The 21,033-nt window shown below is 38.1% G+C and overlaps 2 protein-coding genes across 3 annotated transcripts in view; one reads left to right on the top strand and one right to left on the bottom strand.

Annotated features, from left to right (window-relative positions):
- Positions 1-21,033, top strand: part of CMSS1 (cms1 ribosomal small subunit homolog) — a 383,251-nt gene that overhangs the window by 13,750 nt on the left and 348,468 nt on the right. The window lies entirely within an intron of this gene.
- FILIP1L (filamin A interacting protein 1 like) overlaps positions 1-21,033 on the bottom strand; it is a 307,303-nt gene that overhangs the window by 6,924 nt on the left and 279,346 nt on the right. The window contains 1 exon segment of the mRNA XM_045088258.1: positions 13,593-16,365. Coding sequence (XP_044944193.1) covers positions 13,593-16,365 — 2,773 coding nt within the window.

Consider the following 21,033-nt stretch of genomic DNA (forward strand, 5'->3'; position numbering starts at 1 on the left):
TTTTTAAACTCTGATTTCACTACATAGTTTTGACCTCTAGATGGCAGCAAAGGCTAGTTATTTTATTAGAACAGTCCTAAATGTCGTTCACTGATCTTAAAAATGATGCTATGGTTTGCTTTATTTTTTTTCCTGTATGAATTTTATACTTGGACATGTTTCAGTAAATGAGGTATGGAGCTTTAAGATGTGTCATCTCTTGAATCATTTTTATAGAACATTATGTCAAATAGCTCCAGGACAGTTTTATCCAAATTTGGAGTGCATATTGTAGGCGGAATCTATGCATATGTCTGTTTTAAGACCACACAGTAAATGTTCTACTCAGAGTTGGAGGCTCCTGGGTTTCATCAGAAAGCAGATGTCTTGGAGGAGGTTAAGCTAGTTGGAAAGCTCATTCATAGAAGAAAAGAATTTTTTTTTTTTTATGTTTAACTCAGTTCAACGTGGAGATTGGGATTTGGAATGGATAACGGGTCTGAAAGATGCCAAATTCAGTGAGGCAGAGGCATTGGTTTTATCTAGGGAGCAGTAGAAAGAAAAGGAGTATATGTGTGGAATGCATTCACTAAATTCTTAAAATGTTGGCTTATTTGGTCCATAGTTCCTAAAAAGAAACCAAGCAATCTAAAAGATTCCCTGGTTACAACAAGTCATTAAATGATACTGAGCCTTTCTGACCAAAAGAAGTGCAGAAAGGTGAAAATGTTTTCAGTTTTATTTGAAGTCTTAATTATGTAGCCCAATTTCAACTGGGTGCTTGTGCTCTTTCATATTATCATGGAAGATAAACATCTGAAAGCATACCAGAACAAAATCAGCATTTATGGGGAAGCTATTAGATCCTAGTTAGACAGCTGGAGTTAGGATGTTCCCTTTTCTGTAAATGAAATTAATTTTGTAAGTGCTTTGAACTTTCTGGAGATGTATTGGTAACATATTGTCTAAGAAAACAGTGTTCCCTTGGGAGTGTTCCTGACTCCAAGGACTGCACAACCCCTCAGGACACCTTTTGCTCTACAGATTGAAAGACTCAAGGCTCCCAAAGACCTCCTATAATTTTGATATGTGGTTATTGGGGTGATGCAGGGTGGGGGCAGATTCAGTGCTGCCTGACTCCCTCAAAAACCCAGCTGTGTTATCAGAATAACAATATTTTGTATTTTTGTTTTTATCTCTTTTTAATGGGAAAGTGTATAAGTTATTATGATAGAAGTGGTGATGAAAAGGAGGAAATGATAAACTGGAAAAAAACTTTCAAATATTATTGCATTTATTTATTTTGTCTTTTGTATTGTTTGGTAAATCACTACTAATTTGTATAAAGAAGAAAAAAATGGAAAAGACAGATAATGAATCTGGCAGATATCCTAGAGTTTCATAAGCTGCTTTGGTTTTTTTCTCTTGATTTTCTCAGAACTTCCTCATTATACAATAAAACTTTATCGCTGTAGATTTTACAGTTTTATATGGTAAGTGTTCCTTAAAAAGGAAACTCTGTAGTTGGATTCGCTCATTCCTTTTAACCTCCTGTGAGAAGACATTTGGTTTTAAACAGAGTTGCAGTGCTATTATTTCTATTAAAGCATTGTCTAGTTTCTGAGGAGGTTAGAGAAAATTGATGCATTTATTTTATGATGTAATATGGTTTATGGTTGTACCTAGTTACATCCAACCTCTCTGTGGTAATTACACCATGGGCACTGAGGACAATCCAAGAATAAACACTGAAATATAGTTTTCAAAAATCCTTCCTAACCCAGTTACTTCCATTTAGTACCCACATAGCATCACATATAGAAATAGTATGCTAAAATAAAATATAGTAACCTTGAGCTATTGTCTTCCTTGTTTGTCCCCTTTCTTTTCCCTTTTTTCTTTTAAGATTTTTTTTTTAAGTAATTTCTACATCTAATATGTGCTCAAACGTAAAACCCCAATACAAAGAGTCACATGCTCTAATGACTAAGCTAGCCAGGCGCCCCATCCTCTTTTCTTTTTATTCATTTATCAGATTTTTACCTCAGATGTTTTGTTTGTTTTTCTTTTTTGGTACTCTTCCCACCCCTTCTTTCTCATTTCTTCATTTGCACCCATTTAAGTGTTTTCAGTTGTTCACAGGCTTACCTTTTACAACAACCTTGAGTTAGCAGTTAGAGCAGAGGCTGTGATGCCAGGTAGACTTGGGTGTGCATTCTGGTACTGGCACCAACTAGCTTTGTGTCCTCAGGCAAGGCATTTAGCTCTTCAGACTTAAGTTTCCTCATCTGTAATACTTATCTGGGAATTAGATGACTACTTTAATGTTCTTTGGGGAGTAGGAAAGACCCTGGCCCATCAGAGAAGCGTTTGTTCTTACTAATATTAACGTTAAGAACTTTGTCTTTTTCCTTACATTTGTTCTTAAGGTGCATATTTCCTGATTGTAATCATAACTTATTTTCTTTGGTTATTTTATCTTTCTTGTTTTTCTGATTTACCCTCTCCAATTAATTATGGGAGACATGTTAGCAAGCATGGGAGTTGAGGCAGCTGACCAAGTGGGTGCTGTGTTTACTGGGCCATGTTTCTGAGCAATTCTGATCCAGAAAAAGGATCTCTTTGCACAACGTTTTCCTTCTTTATCCTACTTGGTCTGATCGTCATCTTTTTTAGAGTGCCTGAAAACATACTATTTTCTACTTTTTTCTCTTTTGCTATCTTTTAATTGAAAAATGAAATGAAGTCCTTTGGCCCTAACACTGTGAGTCTATGAGAAGAACAAATGCAAACCAGCTATGGCCACCAGATACGTTGTTAGCCTCATGAGCCTTTGTAGAACACCTACTGCCAGCAGTATTTAAGTCCTAGGTAATGTAGTACAGTGGTTTTTTAACTTTATAAGCCCAAGAATGAACCAGGTAGATTGTTTAAAATGCGGATTTCTTGCATTGGTTTTTAGAGGTCTAGGCATGTGGAAATTTGTAGAGTCCTGAGTGATTCTTACAAAGGTGGTCAGTGACTGCATTTGAGAAACATTGATACAGGAGTTTCAAAAATAAATGATAGTAGATTCTTGCTCTCAAGAGATTACAGTATAGGAGGGATAACTAATAATTATTTAAAAAAAAGGCAAAATAAAGTGCTATAATAGAGGTACAAACAGAAGTATTTTGGAAACTCTAAGGATGATTGTGAAAAATAAGGAAGGCTTTCCAGAGGAATTGGCATTTGAGATAGGAGTTAAGGTTTCAATAGAATAAGCTTCTAGCCCTAGGAATAACAGGAGCAAGATACAAGGCAAGAAAGTTCAATGGTATGTGGGAGGATGGTCAGTACCGTGTTTTGGTGAGGATACAGAGGTTGCCCAGTTTCAAAGGGAGTTGAGTCAAAAGAGGGAGGCCTGATAGATTGCTTGCTCTTTGGATACTCCGTAATGTCAGTGTGAAGTAAGTGCTGTTTTTGGTGGTGGGGGCGTGGAGAGGACTGGAGAATTACCATGATTAGGAAGGTATTGTAGAAAGATCACTAGCAACAGGAGTGAAGATTGGATTAGAGATGTAAGGGGTTAAATGCAATAGATTAACTGCCTTACATTACCATCTGTACTGAGGTCTGGATTTGGGGAGTAGTAGCACAAATAAAAGGGGGGAGGGCAGAGAAAGAAATACTAGGGCAGAGTGGCTGACTAGATAGGGGAAGTAGGCAGAAAAGTGGAAAATGGCTCCTGGGTGTTGAACCTTGGAACAAGTAATATAGTGGACCATCATCAGAAGGAAGACAAAGAGCAACCCAAAAGCAGCAGTGCAGTGGGGTGTGGGCAGAGGCCAAGTTTGAAGTGTAGCTGGACCTTCCATGTGGACCTGTTTGGTAGGCATTGAAAACTTGAGAGCTTGTTTTAAGAATCATCATGAGAGAAATTGTCAATACCATTCAAGTGGCTGAGAACCTAAGGGAAAAATGTAATTCCTTTTCACAGGCCAATCTCTTCTGCGACAGATAATTTTATATTCCTTTCCCAGAGCCTGAGAAGTGAGTTTTATTGGGCCCTATTCTGTGCTCGCATGCCCATCCCCACCACCCTCCATCCTGCTCTGCCCCTCCACAAGGCCACCAATCTTTCTGATAAGAATGTAACTAGTTCTGAGAGCAGCGCCCTACTGGAGGCATTTCTTCCCAGTTCTTGAAGGATGCATCGTGACTGAATTGTTATCCAGGCACTGATTAGCTAGCAGGGGGAAGGGAAATCCTGTCCCTGTCCTCCAGTGACCAGGCTGGCCCCTCTGCCATTGTCTCTAGACTGAGCAGACAGATTACGTAAACTTATATTCTGTGGGGGGATCTGCGAGTCTTAGGCACATGGGCGTTCAGTAATTACAGGATGCTCCCCCCTCACCCCCAGCACACTTCCTTCCTCATTGGCAGTCTGAGAAAACCTGGAATAGGGCCATAGTTGATAGGTTAGCCTATTAAAATAGTAATAATTGTCCATTGTTCTCCCTCGTCCTTTCATTACCCTTCTTAGAAGCTAAAATCAGCAGCCCTGACATTTATATTTTCCAAAATTTTTATAATAAATATGTATTAATCTTATAATTAGAAAAAAAGTTGTATATAAAAAGAATCGTGTTGCCTGTTCCTGTCACTATGAGAGGTGTCATCCTTTTTCACTGAGATGTTACCCTTTGACCCTCTCCTTGTTACTCTGAAGGTATTGTTAGGTGTTTAAATGTTTATGTTATGGGCCTTTTGGGGATCTGTCACTATTTTTATTGCACAATTAACTCCTCTTTCTATAAAACTGTAATTTTCTGAAGCCTAATATCAATGAATTCACGTAAGAACAGCATTAAAAGGCAAAGAACAGAAAAGGGATAGTTCTTTTTAAGAGAAGGAGGAAGCAGTGAGCAGTCAGCTCACTAATAATGAAGGGCTGTAATTTGTTCTTGAGGAATTGTAGGTTGTTTGAAGAGTGGCTGCATCGAAGCAAGTATTTTTACGTATTTAATTGTTTACAAGAGATACATTGAAGACCAACTTGAAGACTTTCTCTAAAATGTCAATTTTATTTGTGGTTTACAGTGATTTAATCCTGAATTGGAAGCGGAATTTAGAGACTGACAAGGTTGAACCCTAATACTTTTCCCACTGACCTGGGAGGATAAATAGCGCATCTTCTTCCCTTTTTTTTTTTTTTTTTCCTTTAAGATGATTCTGGGATCATCATTCTTTCCTTTTAAGATATCATGTTGCTTGAGAAATGGAAATCCTAAACTAGGGTATACCATCCAGGAAGATTTTCTAGTCTTCTGTGATAGCAGAAGTCCCACTACCTCTGGGCTAAGTTGGTGGTGCTTATCTACAGTGGCTAGACTTTGATCTTTTGATTGTGTTTTCTGGAAGTGTTGGATCACTATTCAGACTATCAAGGCACCTACTTTCTTATGAGCTTTGATGTGCATGGTTGTGATGCTTCCTCTGTGGATCATTTTTGTTCACTTCTGTTGCTTTGCAGGTACCTCATACTCCACGCTCTTTCTGCATGCCTGACATTTTCCTGATGATGAGAAACTGTGCTTCTCCTTGCTCTTGCTTTCTCCCATGTCCTATCCACAGCACATCCCCAAGTCCGTCTTCCCCATGCCTGCCCATTTATGTAAGGTGTGGCCTCTCACATTCATAATTACTTATTCCCCTAACAGTAACCTCAGGGAAATGGGAGGAGTTGGATGGGGAATCAGATCCCTCTGGACTGTGGTGATCATGGAAGTTTTCAGAAAAGGTAAGGCTTGAGCCAGACTTTTCAGTGTGAGTCACTTGATGAGAGAAGAGAAAATTATCCATGTAGAACAGTGGGGAGGAGGTAGGGGAAAGTCCTGTGCATATTTAGGGACACTCCAAGTGTTCTGGCTAAAGTGGCAGACTTTTGAGACAAGGATGTAATGTTAGGCAACCTGTAAGTTGAGGTAATGGAGAGGTTCAAATGCAATTTATTGTGCTTTCCACTTACACTGCGGTAGCTTCTCAGTATGTTTCTATGGAAAGAGAATGGACAAGATTTGTGTTATAATGTCTCATTCTTATCACATACTAACAGAACAACCTGAAGCAATTTTCCTTACATCTCACAATTAAAATTTTTTTATCTCTAAAATTGTGAAGATACCTACTTTATAGGGTTGTTGTGAAATAAGTGTATAAAGAATTAGTTGTTTCCATTATCTCACTTCTCTGAGGTGTGATAGAATGCTCCCTAACATTATATTCAAGGCCCTTCAGAATCTAACAGGACCAAACCCTTCAAGTCTTACCCCCTGCTCTAGCCCTCTCATCTGCAGCCATACTGTGCTGCTCTTTATTCCATGAACATTGGTTTTTTTTTCCTTTTCTATCTGCCATCACATCTCTGCTCTTGTAGGCATTTCCCTGGAACACCTCTTATCCTCTCTTTATCATATTCTTCCTCATCTCTCATCTGTTTCTGAAACCTAACCCCCAAACCTTGCCCCTATAGTAATGGGCTCCTCCTCCAAATTCCTATAGTACTTACTATCTATAGAATCCCTTCCCTATGTTATGATCTTAATTACCTTTTAAGGTAGTCTTCAGTTCCCACCCTAGACACTTGCATAACTGCCTTATACAGCAATGAGTAATATTAGGAGCTTTATAAATGTTGGTTGGTTCATTCTTGTAGCTGATTTGTTGAAGAATGAATAAAGCTTGTATTCTAATAGAAGACATTTGTGCCTCTAGTGGTTATAAGCTACTACAGAGAGAATTGAAACTTCTCATAGAGGACTCTTTGGAAAGGGCTGAACAGTGAAGGGTTATCTCTTAAGATCATGGGCATCCTCCTAAAACTGACTTTTCACCCACTTAGGCAAACATGATTGGTTCTCTACACTTTACTTCTCTTGAAGGCATGTGAGAAATGCAAAGCTCATCGGAAAACTCAAGTTTATAATATGGTATTGAAAGAAACAAAGGTACAATATATTAACACAAAAATAAATATCAAATACACACATGCTTTGGGCCAGTCTGTCAAATTAGTGGAAACAATCCTTATGTAACTCAAGTCTTCAGTGCAGATTTTTAAAGTTGCTTTGAGGCTTATGTTTAGTCAGATTCAAGATTTTCATCTCTATATAACAGACGTAATTTTCAAATGAGCTGCTAGATTTTTTTCCCACCAGCAAGTCCTGTAAAAAAGGAACTGGCTTATAGTTAGTTAGTCCATCTCTCTATTGCAGTGGTTCTCAAATGGAGGTGATTTTACCCCCCAGAGAACATTTGGCCATCAGGAGCCATTTTTGTTTGTCACAGTTGGAGGATGCTGCTTGGCATCTGGTTGGTAGAAGCCAAGAATGCTCCTAGACATCCTGGAGTGCATAGAACATCCCTCTACAACGAAGAATCATCAGATCCAAACTGTCAATAGTCCTGAGGTTGAGAAGGTTTGCTCTAATAAGAAAAGAGCTGGTATGTTGAAGACTAAAAGACTAATTCATAGAAAACACAGGGCACCTGGGTGGCGCAGATGGTTAAGCAGCTGCCTCCTGCTCGGGTCATGATTTCCAGATCAAACCCCACTTCAGGCTCCCAGCTCAGTGGGGAGTCTGCTTCTCCCTTTCCCTCTGCCTCTCATTGCTTGTGCTATCTCTCTCTCTCAAGTGAATGAACAAAATCTTTAAAAAAAAAAAAAAGAAGAAGAAGAAAAGACATCTTTGGAGACCATCTAGTAGTTAGGACACCTACAAGTAGGAAAATGAGGAAGAAGAAATTTAATTTCTTTTTTTTTTTTAAAGATTTATTTATTAATTTGTTTATTTGACAGAGAGAGAGAGCACAAGTAGGCAGAGTGGGAGGCAGAGGGAGAGGGAGAAGCAGGCTCTCCACTGAGTAGAGAGCCCAATGCAGGGTTCGATCCCAGGAACCTAGGATCATGATGTGAGCTGAAGGCAGCCACTTAACTGATTGAATCAGCCCGGCGCCCCAGAAATTTAATTTCTGAAAGGAAACTCTGCAGATAATCGGTTTATTTATGCCCTGCCTTATTTCCCAAAGGAATTTTAAGCAATTTAAAAAGGGAGAGAATTCAGAAATCACTGGAAGTTAGAACTAGATATGATCTTAGAGATCACCAAGTCCAGTTCTCTTTATTTCACAAAAATTAAGTAACTTTTCTAGGGCCCCATAGTTGGCTGGGAAGGGCATGAACTGGAACCTGAACTTGTTTGCTGGCTTCAAATATTCCCTCTGACCCCATCCCTCCACTTCTCTAAATCTTTCTTTGACCTATTTCAAGCCTCATTTGCTCTATGAAGCCTTGTTAATCTACAGTAGTCCTGCTTAATCTCTAGTTTACTGTGTGAATTTAGTTTGCACTTGATTAAATATTATCTACTCCTCTTTTCTTTCTCGTCTCTTCCTTTGCTCAGAATAATAAACTCTTCAGGGTGAGTGAATCTTTTATCTCCCTACCTGCCCCCGTGTCAGGTAGAAGGTAGGCAGTTTGGTATGTCATGGTCAGTAGATTAACCAGTTGTGTCCATGTGGTGCTTTGAAGAAAACACACAATGCGTGTCACTGAGGTATATGAGTGGCATGTCACTTAGGGAACCCATTCCACCTTTCCAGAGGCCTAGAGGATGCAAAGTGAAACAGCCTTTGTAGGTCTTTAGAGCCTGTATACACTGTTAGTTATGCAAAGATGACTAGGCCTTCAAAAGCAAAATAGAACTCAGAGGCAAAAAAAAAATCCTAGATGATATTACAAAAATATCATACATGACCATTTGGCTATGGGGGGGAAAGGAACTTACTAAAATAAGAAAGCTAAAAAAGCTTTCAAAAATTGCCTTCATCAGACAAATTTTATTTTTCTTGATCAATAATTTTATTTTTTAAAAAAAAGTGAAATTTTAAAATGAAGCTACAAGTAAAGAAGATTATACCTAGGATAGCTGACTGTAGCCCAGAGTACATTTTTATGGCACCATTTTTTTTAAAAGGTTTTTATTTATTTATTTGTCAGGGAGAGAGAGAGCATGCACAAGCAGGGGGGGTGGTAGGCAGAGGGAGAAGCAGGTTGCCTGCTGAGCAAGGACCCTGACTCGGGACTTGATCCCAGGCCCTTGGATCATGACCTGAGCCAAAGGCAGACGCTTAATCGACTGAGCCACCCAGGTGTCCCTATGCCACCATTTTAAGTATAAAAACTAGTGTTCTGATGGAATGTTGACAAATTTATATATGCTACCATATGAACAGGGTTAAAATTCATTATCAAATGATAAAGTACTTAACTGGTTGGACTCCCTAAGGATTCCTTACCCTACAGTATTGCCTTGAGGGCATGCCTGCTTTGATATATTTCACTGCACAGTGGAAGGGTCCATCCATTGGAAAGGAAGGGATTTGGAGTTCAATCTAAATGAAAATGAATTAGAGGAGGTTTGAGATTGGGGACTTTATTGAACCACTTATCTTCTTTGCTCTTTCTTGGCATTTGCTCCACTGTGGCCTAAGGTGAATGGAGTCCTTTGTTTTGGTTCATCCAAACTGCTGTCTTTAGTGTGTTTCTGGACCATTCCCAAGAAATGCTGTAGGCCTTTGGGGGGCCCTGGATCTGAGGGAAGAACATCTTGTAGGTGCCAGACAGCCTGCTACTGCTCAGCTAAAGATTCAGGCATCTATGCTTTGGTACAGTTGTAAAAGTAGGAACTTTTCCACCTTATAAATGGTAGTTTTTATTAAGCTTTTCTTCTGAGTAAAAAGAAAATCTGGGAAATGAGCTTTCTGTTTGTTATGCCAGCCACTAGAAAGCAGAATAGTCACAATTTTTTGGACTGGTATAATTCATTCTGATAGAGCAGGGCTACTGTCAGAACACGTTTGCTAATGTTTATCAATGTGGAAATTTCTAAAACAGTGGAATTCCTACTTTAGAATACATACTAATCAGCAGAGGTATTTGTGCAGCTTCCCGGGTCCTACCCTACCATCGAGATTCTCATACATGTATCTTGGATTTTACTTTGAGAAACACAGATCTTAATGTTTGGGGCATACATTTTTGCCTGATTGTTTTTTCTTAGGATTGCAAAGCAAAATGATTTTTGGAGGGCAAAACAATAACAGAAACCAAGGCTTAGGGAAATAGAATGTTGTTATAAAGATCGTTCCCTGCCTTTATCTAATAAGTTTCAAAGGAGACTCACTCTGTAAAGATTCAGGATCAAAGAAGCTACCAAAAACGTGTTTTTGTCCGGAATTCTAATTCATTAAAGATCATTAAATGCTTAGGCTCCAAGTTTAAAAAAGTTTTTAATGAAATACCCCTTTTATGACCATCTTATAGTGCAACCTAATTTTTATCCTTTGGGTGTCATGAATATTTGTCTTAATGTCTTGGCATTGTGAACTATAGTTGTGGAGACCTTCTGAGTATATTTATGTAATCCTGTCATTATCTTGAATGTACAGAGACCTTCCCTTATATGTAAAGTTCCAACTATAGTAATTCACATTGTCCTAGTAAGGGTGATGATTTTATTTTTGCCATTGCCCCCAGGGAACAGAGGCATCCTTAGGGGAAATTTTGCCTTTGTTCTTAAAAGGACAGAAGAATATGGAAAATCATTTAAATCTGTGGAAGGATGCTGCAACTTAAAAATTTAAAGAGATAGGGGACTGAGTAAAAATGAAAATTGGTTCTGAAGCTGGGACTTCATATAAAATGAAAGATATTTTATCAGATGTATATAAAAACTGTCTTCTGTGAGTCTCTCATTGGCCTCCTTCTTTCAAGAAAACAAATTTCCACCCTTACATATCTCATCTGAAGATTTTCCAATGTCACTTCCTTCCTCCTTCCTAGCTTTCAAGGTTTTTCTGTGATTATATACAAATGAAAAAGAAAGTTCTATAACCTTTCAAACATATACAGGATATAAAAATTTAATTTTGAGGGGTACCTGGATTAAGCATCTGCCTTCAGCTCAGGTCACAATCCCAGTGTCCTGGGATTGAGCCCCATGTCCAGCTCCCTGCTCAGTGGGGAGCCTGCTTCCCCTCCTTGTGCTCACTCTCTCTGTCAAATAAATAAATAAAATCTTTAGAAAAAACTAAGTAAAAAATTAATTTTGAAATTAAGGACCAAAAGTCTAGAATGTGTGATGGGAAGATGCTCCTTTTTAATGTGTGATTTTATGGAAAGGGGAAGATGCTTTTTTCCCCCCCAGAAATGGTGCTGTCCTTACCATAAATTTTAATTAGTAACACTTTTAATAATCTATATATGTTATTAATATGACAATGTTCCTAAATTCTGATGGTGATGTGAATTATTATACTGAAGTAACCCTCCCAGTAGAGGAACCTCTAAAGAGGTTCAGTTCCTTGAAAGTCCAATAAACTTCTAGTAACATTAATCACTTGGGATGCCTATTTATAGTAAATACCTAGAGCAGGTGATGAAATGAGAATTTGCATTGTAATCATGGAGCACAGATCCCATGGTGTTAACTTTATTGTAGAGAATTATTCTGGCTCACATGAGAAATTGAATCCTTACAAAAGGGTTGAACTATTGAAGAGCCCAGAGCTTTTCAAACCCTGTTAGTTAACAGGTGAGCCAGGAATGGATCTCCCCTCAGCAGCTGGGTGGCATCTTATGCAATAGCATTATCAATGTCTACTATTATACAATGTCATCTTATGCAATAGCATTATCAATGTCTACTTTGAAAAATGCTAAATTAAGTATGTAGTTTCCTCTAAAATTCTAGCCCACGGTGACTTAAAAATAAAAATAGTTTTGGGGCAACTATGTGGTTCAGTTGGTTAAGCATCTGCCTTGGGCTCAGATCCTAATCTCAGGATCCTAGGGTAGAGCCCTGCTCAGTAAGGATTCTGTTTCTCCTTCTCCCTCTGCCTCTTTCCAGCCCCCCCTCTTCATTCTCTCTCTCTTTCTCAAATAAACAAAACCTTTTAAAATAAATAAATAAAAATCGTTTTGAAAAACCTTTAGACCATCATGTATTTTGTAATACAGTTGGGTCACTGCCGATTCCCAAGATAAATGTGTTTAAACAGAAGCTTTCTCATTCATCACCAGCCTCAGCTTTCATCCAAATTTATTTAATGATGATGCAAGCCCACAGCATTGGTGTTGCAGTTCATCACCATGGAAGTGTTTCTGTCAACAAATCTTCGCTTTCCTATCATGAAATTGATTTTGCAGGGAAAAGGAGGATAATTGTGGAAGATTTCTTTTACTTCTCAAGATTTTCAGTTTGCCTGGGTGTCTAAATGAATTGTGTTTAAAATTAGTAGCTGGCAGTAAAATTGACCAAAAGAAATTAACATTTATGAGGTTGGAAAAAGGGAAACTGGTAATGAACTATTTTGTCTGAATTTTTGTCTAAATTTTCCTCGACTAACATAATGTATGATTTTTTTTAAAAAAATGCCTTTTCTATAACTTGTATTTAAAACTATCTTTGGCTTTTATTTGCTTGTTTAGAGGTAGGGAGAAATGCAATTATATTGTAAGCTTCTGAATATAGCTGATTTACAAGCAAGGTGGGAAGCATCTACCTTAAATCATCCAAACTATTTTAGAAAAGAGATAGGAAAGAAAAATAAGAATGACATTTTTGCTTTGAAGCAGTGTTCAAGGGCATATATCATAGTGGCTTATTTCATATTTAGATGCAAATACATACGTTATGGGGGTTTTCACCTGTAGTAGAAATACAGTTAACTCTTGATTATCAAGGTAACTTGTGTTTTCAAATGTGCTTTTTCTGGCTTCCTGTCACATTTCATTTTTACTTTCACCATCAGCTTATATGTGCTCATAAAAGCAAATTATTTAATATTTTATTCACTTAGTGTCAGTAAACATTTATTAAGTTCTTAATATGTGCTAAGCACTTTGCCGGGCACCAGGGATACTGAAATACATCTGATACTGGAAGTTAAGTTTGCCCCTGAGAGATCTTACAGTTCACTTTAAAATCAAAGAAACATAAATTTTATTTATTTCAACCACTTCCTCTTCCTCTAATAACATGTGATCAGAAGCTGACTATAATGGGAGGTGGGAAGTCGGTCCTACTTGTTTTTAAGGAAGAATTAATAGACCTTATGAACAGAAAGTAAAATTCTATTATACATGCAAAAATATAACACAAAATGACCAAAAAAAAAAATAAATTCAGCAAGCAATGGTAAAAATAACATTATTTACTGCTTTAAAATGTTAAGGTATTTCATCAAGACAAGTTGCAGTGAAATTAATGTGAGTTATGGAAAATGAAATACATAAAAATGTATTTATACAAGTGTAGACTAAATATTTTCCATACAGGTATGTAAATGAAAAGATATACAGTAAGTGCACACTTGATATGACTATTGCAGGCAACACTTAGTTAGTTTCAGATACTCTTGGATAGTTCATGCACAAACCTTCCCAAAGAACAAGTTCAGTCAGTCTTTTGGGGGATGTGGAGGGATAATTAAAAAGGATTGAGTTCCTTGCAACAATATCACTATAGACTGGATGAGGGTGAGAGTCGTCAGTTATATATATTACTTACTGTAATTTGTGATTGTCGAGGAAGAGGTGTGGCTGTTGGTGTAATAGTAATACTGCTGGTGACTTTATTGGTTGTTTTGTTTAGTGCCCCATTAGTTAAGCCTTGAGTTCGGTTATCCTGTGGTGGCGTTGAAGGGCTGGCAGGTCTCACGGGGCTGGCTACAGCTTGCATGTAAGGACTTCCTAAGTGAATGTGGATTTTATTATCCTCAGTAGTTATCACACTTGAACTGTTGCTGTTTGAACGTTGAAACTGCCACGATGATTGCCGGTCAGGGGAGACTCTGAAAATTGCATGCTTGGCACTGATTTCTATTGGCTCTGGGGAACGTCCCTGCTCAGGAGAGCCTGCTGAACCAGTCACAGCCAAAACCTGAATAGGTGACATTGTCCTTTCTGGAGTTATAGAACCACAAGACTCTGGGGTCTGCGCTCTGGCAAAGGTTGCCGTAGTAATTGGGGACATATTTTGCTCTATATTCATGAGGCCTTCAGCAGAAATTTTGGATTTCACCGGTGTTATGGAGGCATTTTGGAGGATGGTTATCCTTTGCTTTGGGGTGCCACAGTTTGGTATCACTGCAGTGCTTGTATAAGAGTGAGCACTCTCTGTAGTTGGACTTGTGATTTCAAGAGTGGCTGTGTTTTGAATATGGTCTGGAGTAACTTTTATATGAAGTGGCTGCCCAGGCGTGTGGCTTAGGACTAGATCTCCAGGTTGCATGAAATTGCCATTGGGTTTAGTTTGTATTTTTCCATTCTGAGGATGGCTCTCCTTCGATTTCATCCAAGGAATCCATAGCTTCCTGTTAACAGGACAGGGAGAAGATGAATTGCATTTTAAGGACAGCACAGATTCCTCATTAGGGTCCTCCTCCTGGTCTTCACTCTCTTCATACAACTGACCATTGATGACTGCTCGTTCCAGAGGAATGAGACTCTTGTAATCGGGCGGCTCATTGTCTGCTACTTCTGTCTGAACTTCTTTAGAAAATACTTGAGGGTCAGAGGTGATTCTTCCATTGAGACTAGGCCTGAGGCTCTTACTAAAATGCCGGTACCTCTCTAACTCTTTAGTGAGGTTTTCAATCTCTCTTCCTAAATCTTTGTTCCTGTTTTCTTGTTGATTGAGTTTCTTTTGTAGAACCGAATGATCTCCCTGGAGATGACATATGAGGTCCTCAGTTGCCATGTATTCATGAATTTTCTCTTTCAGTGCATCTACTTCTCTTGAGAGGTGCCCTGACTTCGCTTCTTCTTCTTGAAGCCTTTTGAAAAGCCACTCTTCATGGCTGGACTCTGTCTTTTCTGCTAACTTGTACTTTTCAAGTTCCATTTTAACATGTTCCAGCTCTTCAGATAAAAATTGAGCTTTATCTCGCTCATTAGCATACCTTCGTTCTAGAGTCTCATACTCATCTTCTGTTTTCATAAGGTCATCCTCAATGGCTTTCATATCCTTTAACTTCAGTCTCAGTCTTTCCACTTCTTGAGAGAGTTCTTTAATCTTATTGTTTTCTTGGTGTAATGCTGTTGTGGACTTACTAGAATCTTGATTTAATTTGTTTTTTAGGAAATCTTTCTCAATTGCTTCCAATGATTGAAGCCTATTTTTCAATAGATTAACTTTGGATAGGAGATCATTTCCTTTCTCTTCTTCTGCTTTTAGTTTGTTCTTTAGATCATCTCTCTCCTTGGTGACACTGTACATTTTTTCTTCCACATCAGTTTTGGACTTCAGTGCCCTTTTTGTTTCCTCAATTAACTTCTCAGTAACTGTTGCTACTTTATTTTGCTCCATTTGAAGCTGAGAAGCAGCAGCTTGTAACTTATCTTCAGTTTGCTTTAATTTTTCACTCATTGTTTTCCTTTCATCTACCAGCATCACAGTTAATGTTTTCAGTTTAGTTAAGTCCTCTTTTAGGGTGAATTCTGTCTTTTCCAGCCGACTTTCAATGGCTTCTAGCTCTTTGATTCTTACTTTTAAACTCTCCAGTTCTTGAGACAACTGCTTTGTGGTCATCCTTTCTTTTTCTAAATTGCATTTCAGAGAGTAACATTCTTGTTTGCTTTTGTTGAAGGCATCTTCTAATTTGTCCAGAGCCATAATTCTTTTATTGAGCTTTTCAACCTCAAGTTTGAAGTCTTTACTCTGAGATGTTTCCTTTTCGAGCCTCTTATTGAGATCTCTGCACTGCTCCTCCATTTTTATGAGTTCTTCATCCTTCCCTTCCATTTCTAGCACACGTTTCCTGAGCTCCTCCACCTCAGCCATGATACCACAGTTTCCATATTCTCCCTTGTTGATTTTTTCTCTTATATCTTGCAGCTCCTCTTCTGCTTTTCGTAAAGACCTGTTTGTCTCTTCTAACTCATCAATTTGCCGGCTAAGTGCTGCCAGCTTTTGTCGAAGCTGACGATTTTGGCTGTCCTCATTGGTGAGCTTTGCCATAATTGTTTCTTAGTTCTGGTCAAACTTTGTGGTCTGTGTTTGCAGTTCTTTCTCTAGTCTGGTTGCTTTCTGCTCTTCTTCCCGAACTCGAGTTTCAGCGAGGGCTAGTTTAGCATGTGTTTCCTTTGCGCTTGTGGTTAGGTCTTGGATTTTCTGTCTTTGAAGGGCAAGCTGTGCCGTCAGCCTTTGTTGTTCGTCCACCACCATCAAAGCAAAAGACTTCAGTTTGGTCAGCTCCTGTTTCAGGGCGGTGACCCTCTTTTCCTTTTCTTGCTCCTTCTTCTCCTGGGACTTGGTTTCTTGGTCAATCAACTTCTTTAATCTGAAAAATAGAAGAATGCATTCTATTTTGTGATTGGTGCTTTAGTAACTTATCAGCTGTCATTAAAAAATTGTATAATTTTAAAAGATTGATCAGCTATACAGAATATGGAAAGGAATTCCTGAATTTGATTGGAGAGGAGAATCTTGATAAGCAGTTATCTTGCTTTTTTACTTTCACTACTCCCTCTCCCCCCACCCCTTGTTGATTGGTAATAGTTGTAGTTCACCAGGAGCCTTGGTGGAAGAGTAAAGGTAAAAATACTTTGTTTAAATTGCTTGTGTAATACAATCAGTAGACAGTCTAGCCTGAAAGCTGTAAAAAACGGAGTTTCAAGGTGACCTGGCTTCAATACTGGCTGTATTCTACCAGCTAATTAACCTGGGCAGTTATTTAACATCCTTGAGCTTCAGCTTCCTGATATGAAAAATGGAGGCAATAATTGTATTACTTCACTGGCCATTTGTGAAAATTAAATGAGATAATTTGTCTAAGATTCTTATAGTGCTGGCACAAAGTAAAGATTTGGTAAGTGTCAGCTATTGCTCTTGTCCTTTCTCATTAATGTGGCTATGGTTACATTTATAAAATGTTTTGCCTGAACCTTTATAATATGTGGCACATTACATTTGATACTCAATTTCTTGATTCTTTATTGAGATGAAATTTTATTCACAATGCTTAGAAATTATACACTTCACTGATGGACCTTTCTGCCAATTAAAATATGGTTTGCATTAGCATAACATTGTGCCAGGAACCATTCACCTCACATATATCTTTATCCCCATAGTGACTGGCAGTTGAATGAAGGGAATTGAAAGGCATCTGAAGGGGTTGAGTTGTCATACCTTACGGCAAGAGTACAGGGTTTAATAGGAAAGAGTTGATTAGTCAGATGGTAGAAATGATGGAAGAAAAACTGTCAGGGGGCGCCTGGGTGGCTCAGTGGGTTAAGCCTCTGACTTCGGCTCAGGTCATGATCTCAGGGTCCTGGGATCGAGTTCCACGTCAGGCTCTCTGCTCAACAGGGAGCCTGCTTCCTCCTCTCTCTCTGCCTGCCTCTCTGCCTACTTGTGATCTCTCTCTGCCTGTCAAATAAATCAGTAAAATCTTAAAAAAAAAAAAAAACTATCAGGAACATAATAGTTCCCTTGTAAATGATGATTCTGTTATAATATTACTTTTTTCTTTAATGTTTTAAATTTGTTGGCGTAACACAATGTCATTTTACATGTAGTATAAATTGTCTCTTCCACACATTTTCCTCCTCAGCAATGAGATCATAACTTGAAATTTGTGGCACTCTTGATTACACTGGGAATGGGCTGATTACAGAGAATGTAATTACAGCTTTGCAGTACTTTTATACAGAAGCTAAAATAGAGTGGAATCCCTGAAGAACTGAACTAAAGGACTTGTCATGGTGAAAAGTTTGTTTTCTGATAAAGCACAGAGAGCTCACAATATTTTACTCTATCTTTTCTATTAGGAATGAGTTAATTATGTAATGTATATGTTTAATCCTTGCCATAAAACTTTCTTTTTGAAAATTGTTTAAGGATTTGTAAGGACATTTTAAAAGGAAACTAATTTAGAATAGTCTTCTTGGAAAAGTCATTCTTGAGATCCTAATCTGCTCTTTCCCTTGATTATACTACATAACAGGAACATGTTTAAAATAATAGTATAATGTAAGAATTCCCCCCCCCCTTTTTTTTTTTTGTGGGGATGATCCACTTATTTTTTTCCTGTTTTGAGAACCTGATAGGAGGCTGGTCTGAGGGCTGGAGCCTGTGAAAATCTTAAGAAGCTGAGCTGGATGCTGGGGTGGGGTTGATGATGATCTCATCCACAGTCTTAGAAGGAGGTTTGCCTGTGGCCTCTGGCCCTTTCCCACTCCCTATTTGAGACACCTGAGAAGAGAAAGATGGCACCTCCTTCCTGAATGGTCATGAGACTTCACAACGCACTGGTAGATACGTCCACAGGCAAACTGCTTTGGTGGTGAAAGTTATAAAAATTTTGGCAAAGTGCTTCTTCCTCCTACCTTAGCATTAGAATAATTAACAATGTACTGAGTATAACTGCAGTAAAATATTTTCCGTGCTTTACATCATAGTTCTTAGAGTTTTATTAGAGAACAGTTTCACAAAAACTTTTCAGGATTTGTTTTCAACTTATTGAATAATACAATGTGCTATTTCATTTTCAGGAGAAGGACATGTATTTTCTTAGGATATAAAAGAGGGAAGATTATTTGACAGTGTAATGAAAAAAGCATAAGAACTGAATGGTGATTAGTGAGCCTTGGCAGAGCTATAACTGGCAAAAAAAGATGATGAAGAAGTTTGAATTGTTTCTATTGCGTTCACTGTTTTTGGCAACAAGCATGATGCATCTTTTTCCACCATGGTTCCAAGGCCAAGTATCTTTTTGATGGTTTCTGGAAATCAGCTGGCATCCCCTTTTGTTCCCAATCCCCCATCCTATAAGGTAGGCATATAAAACTGACAATTTTAGTACATTTGCTCTCAGTAATTCCTTATTACTTATTTCCTAACAACCTGCTATTTCTGTGGGCCAGTCCCATGAGCACACCATAAGACAGTCAACAGGCTGGTCAGGTAAGGCCTGTCTGGGAGGGAAGTAAGAGTTTATATGCAGAAAGAGTTATACTCCCAACCATCAACTCAGGAGCTAGCACTTCTGGTATAGTCAAGGGGCTTACCCTAAATCATTCACTGTTCTTGCTTTTTACCAAGAAGGCTGAATTTGAGTTTGAGGTTAGTTTATGGACTTGAAGAAAGGCATTTCTATGCAGAGTTAGCAGGACTTTGTAGGATTTGAAGCTGCAAGCCTGACTTTTACACAGTGCCCTAAATAAACTGATTGTCATACTGCTAATTACTAATGTAGGGATTTGTGTATGTGCGTGTCTTTTCTTTCTTCAAATGTATATGAATACTTTCAGCAAATATTTGCTGTTGACTGGATTTTAGTCATTTGAGGTCCATAAATCATGTATATAAAACTTTTGAAGCCAAATGTTTTCAAAGTTACAGCTTTTCAAATTTTAGAAGGGCAGTAAGGAGCATCTATCATATATACAGCTCCAGCAAATCCTGTGGCGCCACCTCCTAAGCAAACCTCTGAATACTTCTGCAGTGAACCCTGTGAATAGTTACACTAAGTGGGGTAATTAAGATAATGAATAGCCTCGCCTCTATTCAGACTTTGCTGCCAGATGATGAGTTCAGGTAAGAAGTGCATCCACAATTTAGAAAAGAATATTGCATAGTTATTAGCTTTTTGAAATTGCAAACAAGGGATTGTGGACGTGGAAAATGAAGGTATAGACTATTGGTGTCTTTTGCTAAGGAGGGTATGGAGTTAAGGGCCCTATACCTGCTTTCTTCTTCAGTTGGATTAGGTTTTAAATGAAATAGTACCTTAATTTTCTGTCTCCATTATTTTGCTTCACATAGTAACAGGTTTTAGGCAGTGATCCTGACTGATTTTATATGCTAATACAGATTATCATTGACTCTTGAGTTTGCTAGAAATAGCAGAAAAATGATTTTGAGAGCTTTTAGCCAAGGTACACATAGTCTTGAAAGCTGCATAGACCCTGAGATGCAGAATGCCCAGATATAAAATTTATCCCCTCAGAGCTGTGTAGTCAAATTATTGCTCCTTTTTTCATGAACAATTCCAGTTAACACACCTTTAAGTAGGGATGTTTGCATAATCTATGCTAGGGTTTCTCTATAGTCAGCACTATTGGCATTTTGAGTCAAATGATTTTTTGTTGTGGGGGCTGTGCTGTGCATTTTAAGATGTTTAGCAGCATCTTTGGTATCAACTCACTAGATGCCAGTAGTAGCCTTCCTCTCCCCATTTGTGACAACCAAAAATGTTTCTGGACTTTCGTTGCCCAGTGCTTCCTGGGGCAACAAACTCCCTAGTTGAGGACAGTGAGTTGTGTGCTTAGGGACATTTATATATGTCAGTCTATCATTAGGGTTAAACTCTTCATTATTTTGCCTTACTCAGCTTTAGTTAAGCAGGTGCATCAAAAAGTTCCCACCTGAGTTGCTTATATATCTGGTGATTATATCTTTCCTACAAATGGCCTCTTCTTTACCAGTGCTTCTCACAGTTTAAGGTTCATTTGGATCACCATGAAAATTGAAGCTCAGGAATGTCAGGAAGGTATAAAGCCCAATGCCACACTATCTCTCCAGGAAAGAACACAAACTATTACCTCACCCTGGTCCACATACACTGTTTTTTTCAAGAAACATTCTCTGTGTTGGAGAAACTATCAACCCAAAGAAAAATTATCTTAATCATTGTGTTTGAATTCTCTTTAGTTCATATCTCATAGGGCAGTGGTTTCTAAATGTTTGCTCTTCTATCTCCTAAAATAATTTTATTATGTACAACTAGTTTGTTCATATATGGTGTAGTCATAGCACTTCATTTAGCAAATATTATCTACCTTTTCTCAGCTTATTGAGGTATAATTGACAAAACTATAAAATATATAAATTCTATAACATGATTTGATATATATATATATATACACACACACATACATATATACGTGTATATATTGTGAAAGGATTCCAAGTTAACATATTCATCACCTCACATATTCACTTT

The sequence above is a fragment of the Mustela putorius genome, unplaced genomic scaffold, assembly GCF_011764305.1.
Source record: "Mustela putorius furo isolate JIRA1106 unplaced genomic scaffold, ASM1176430v1.1 tig00003834_pilon_pilon_pilon, whole genome shotgun sequence".
Taxonomy (NCBI): Eukaryota; Metazoa; Chordata; class Mammalia; order Carnivora; family Mustelidae; genus Mustela; species Mustela putorius.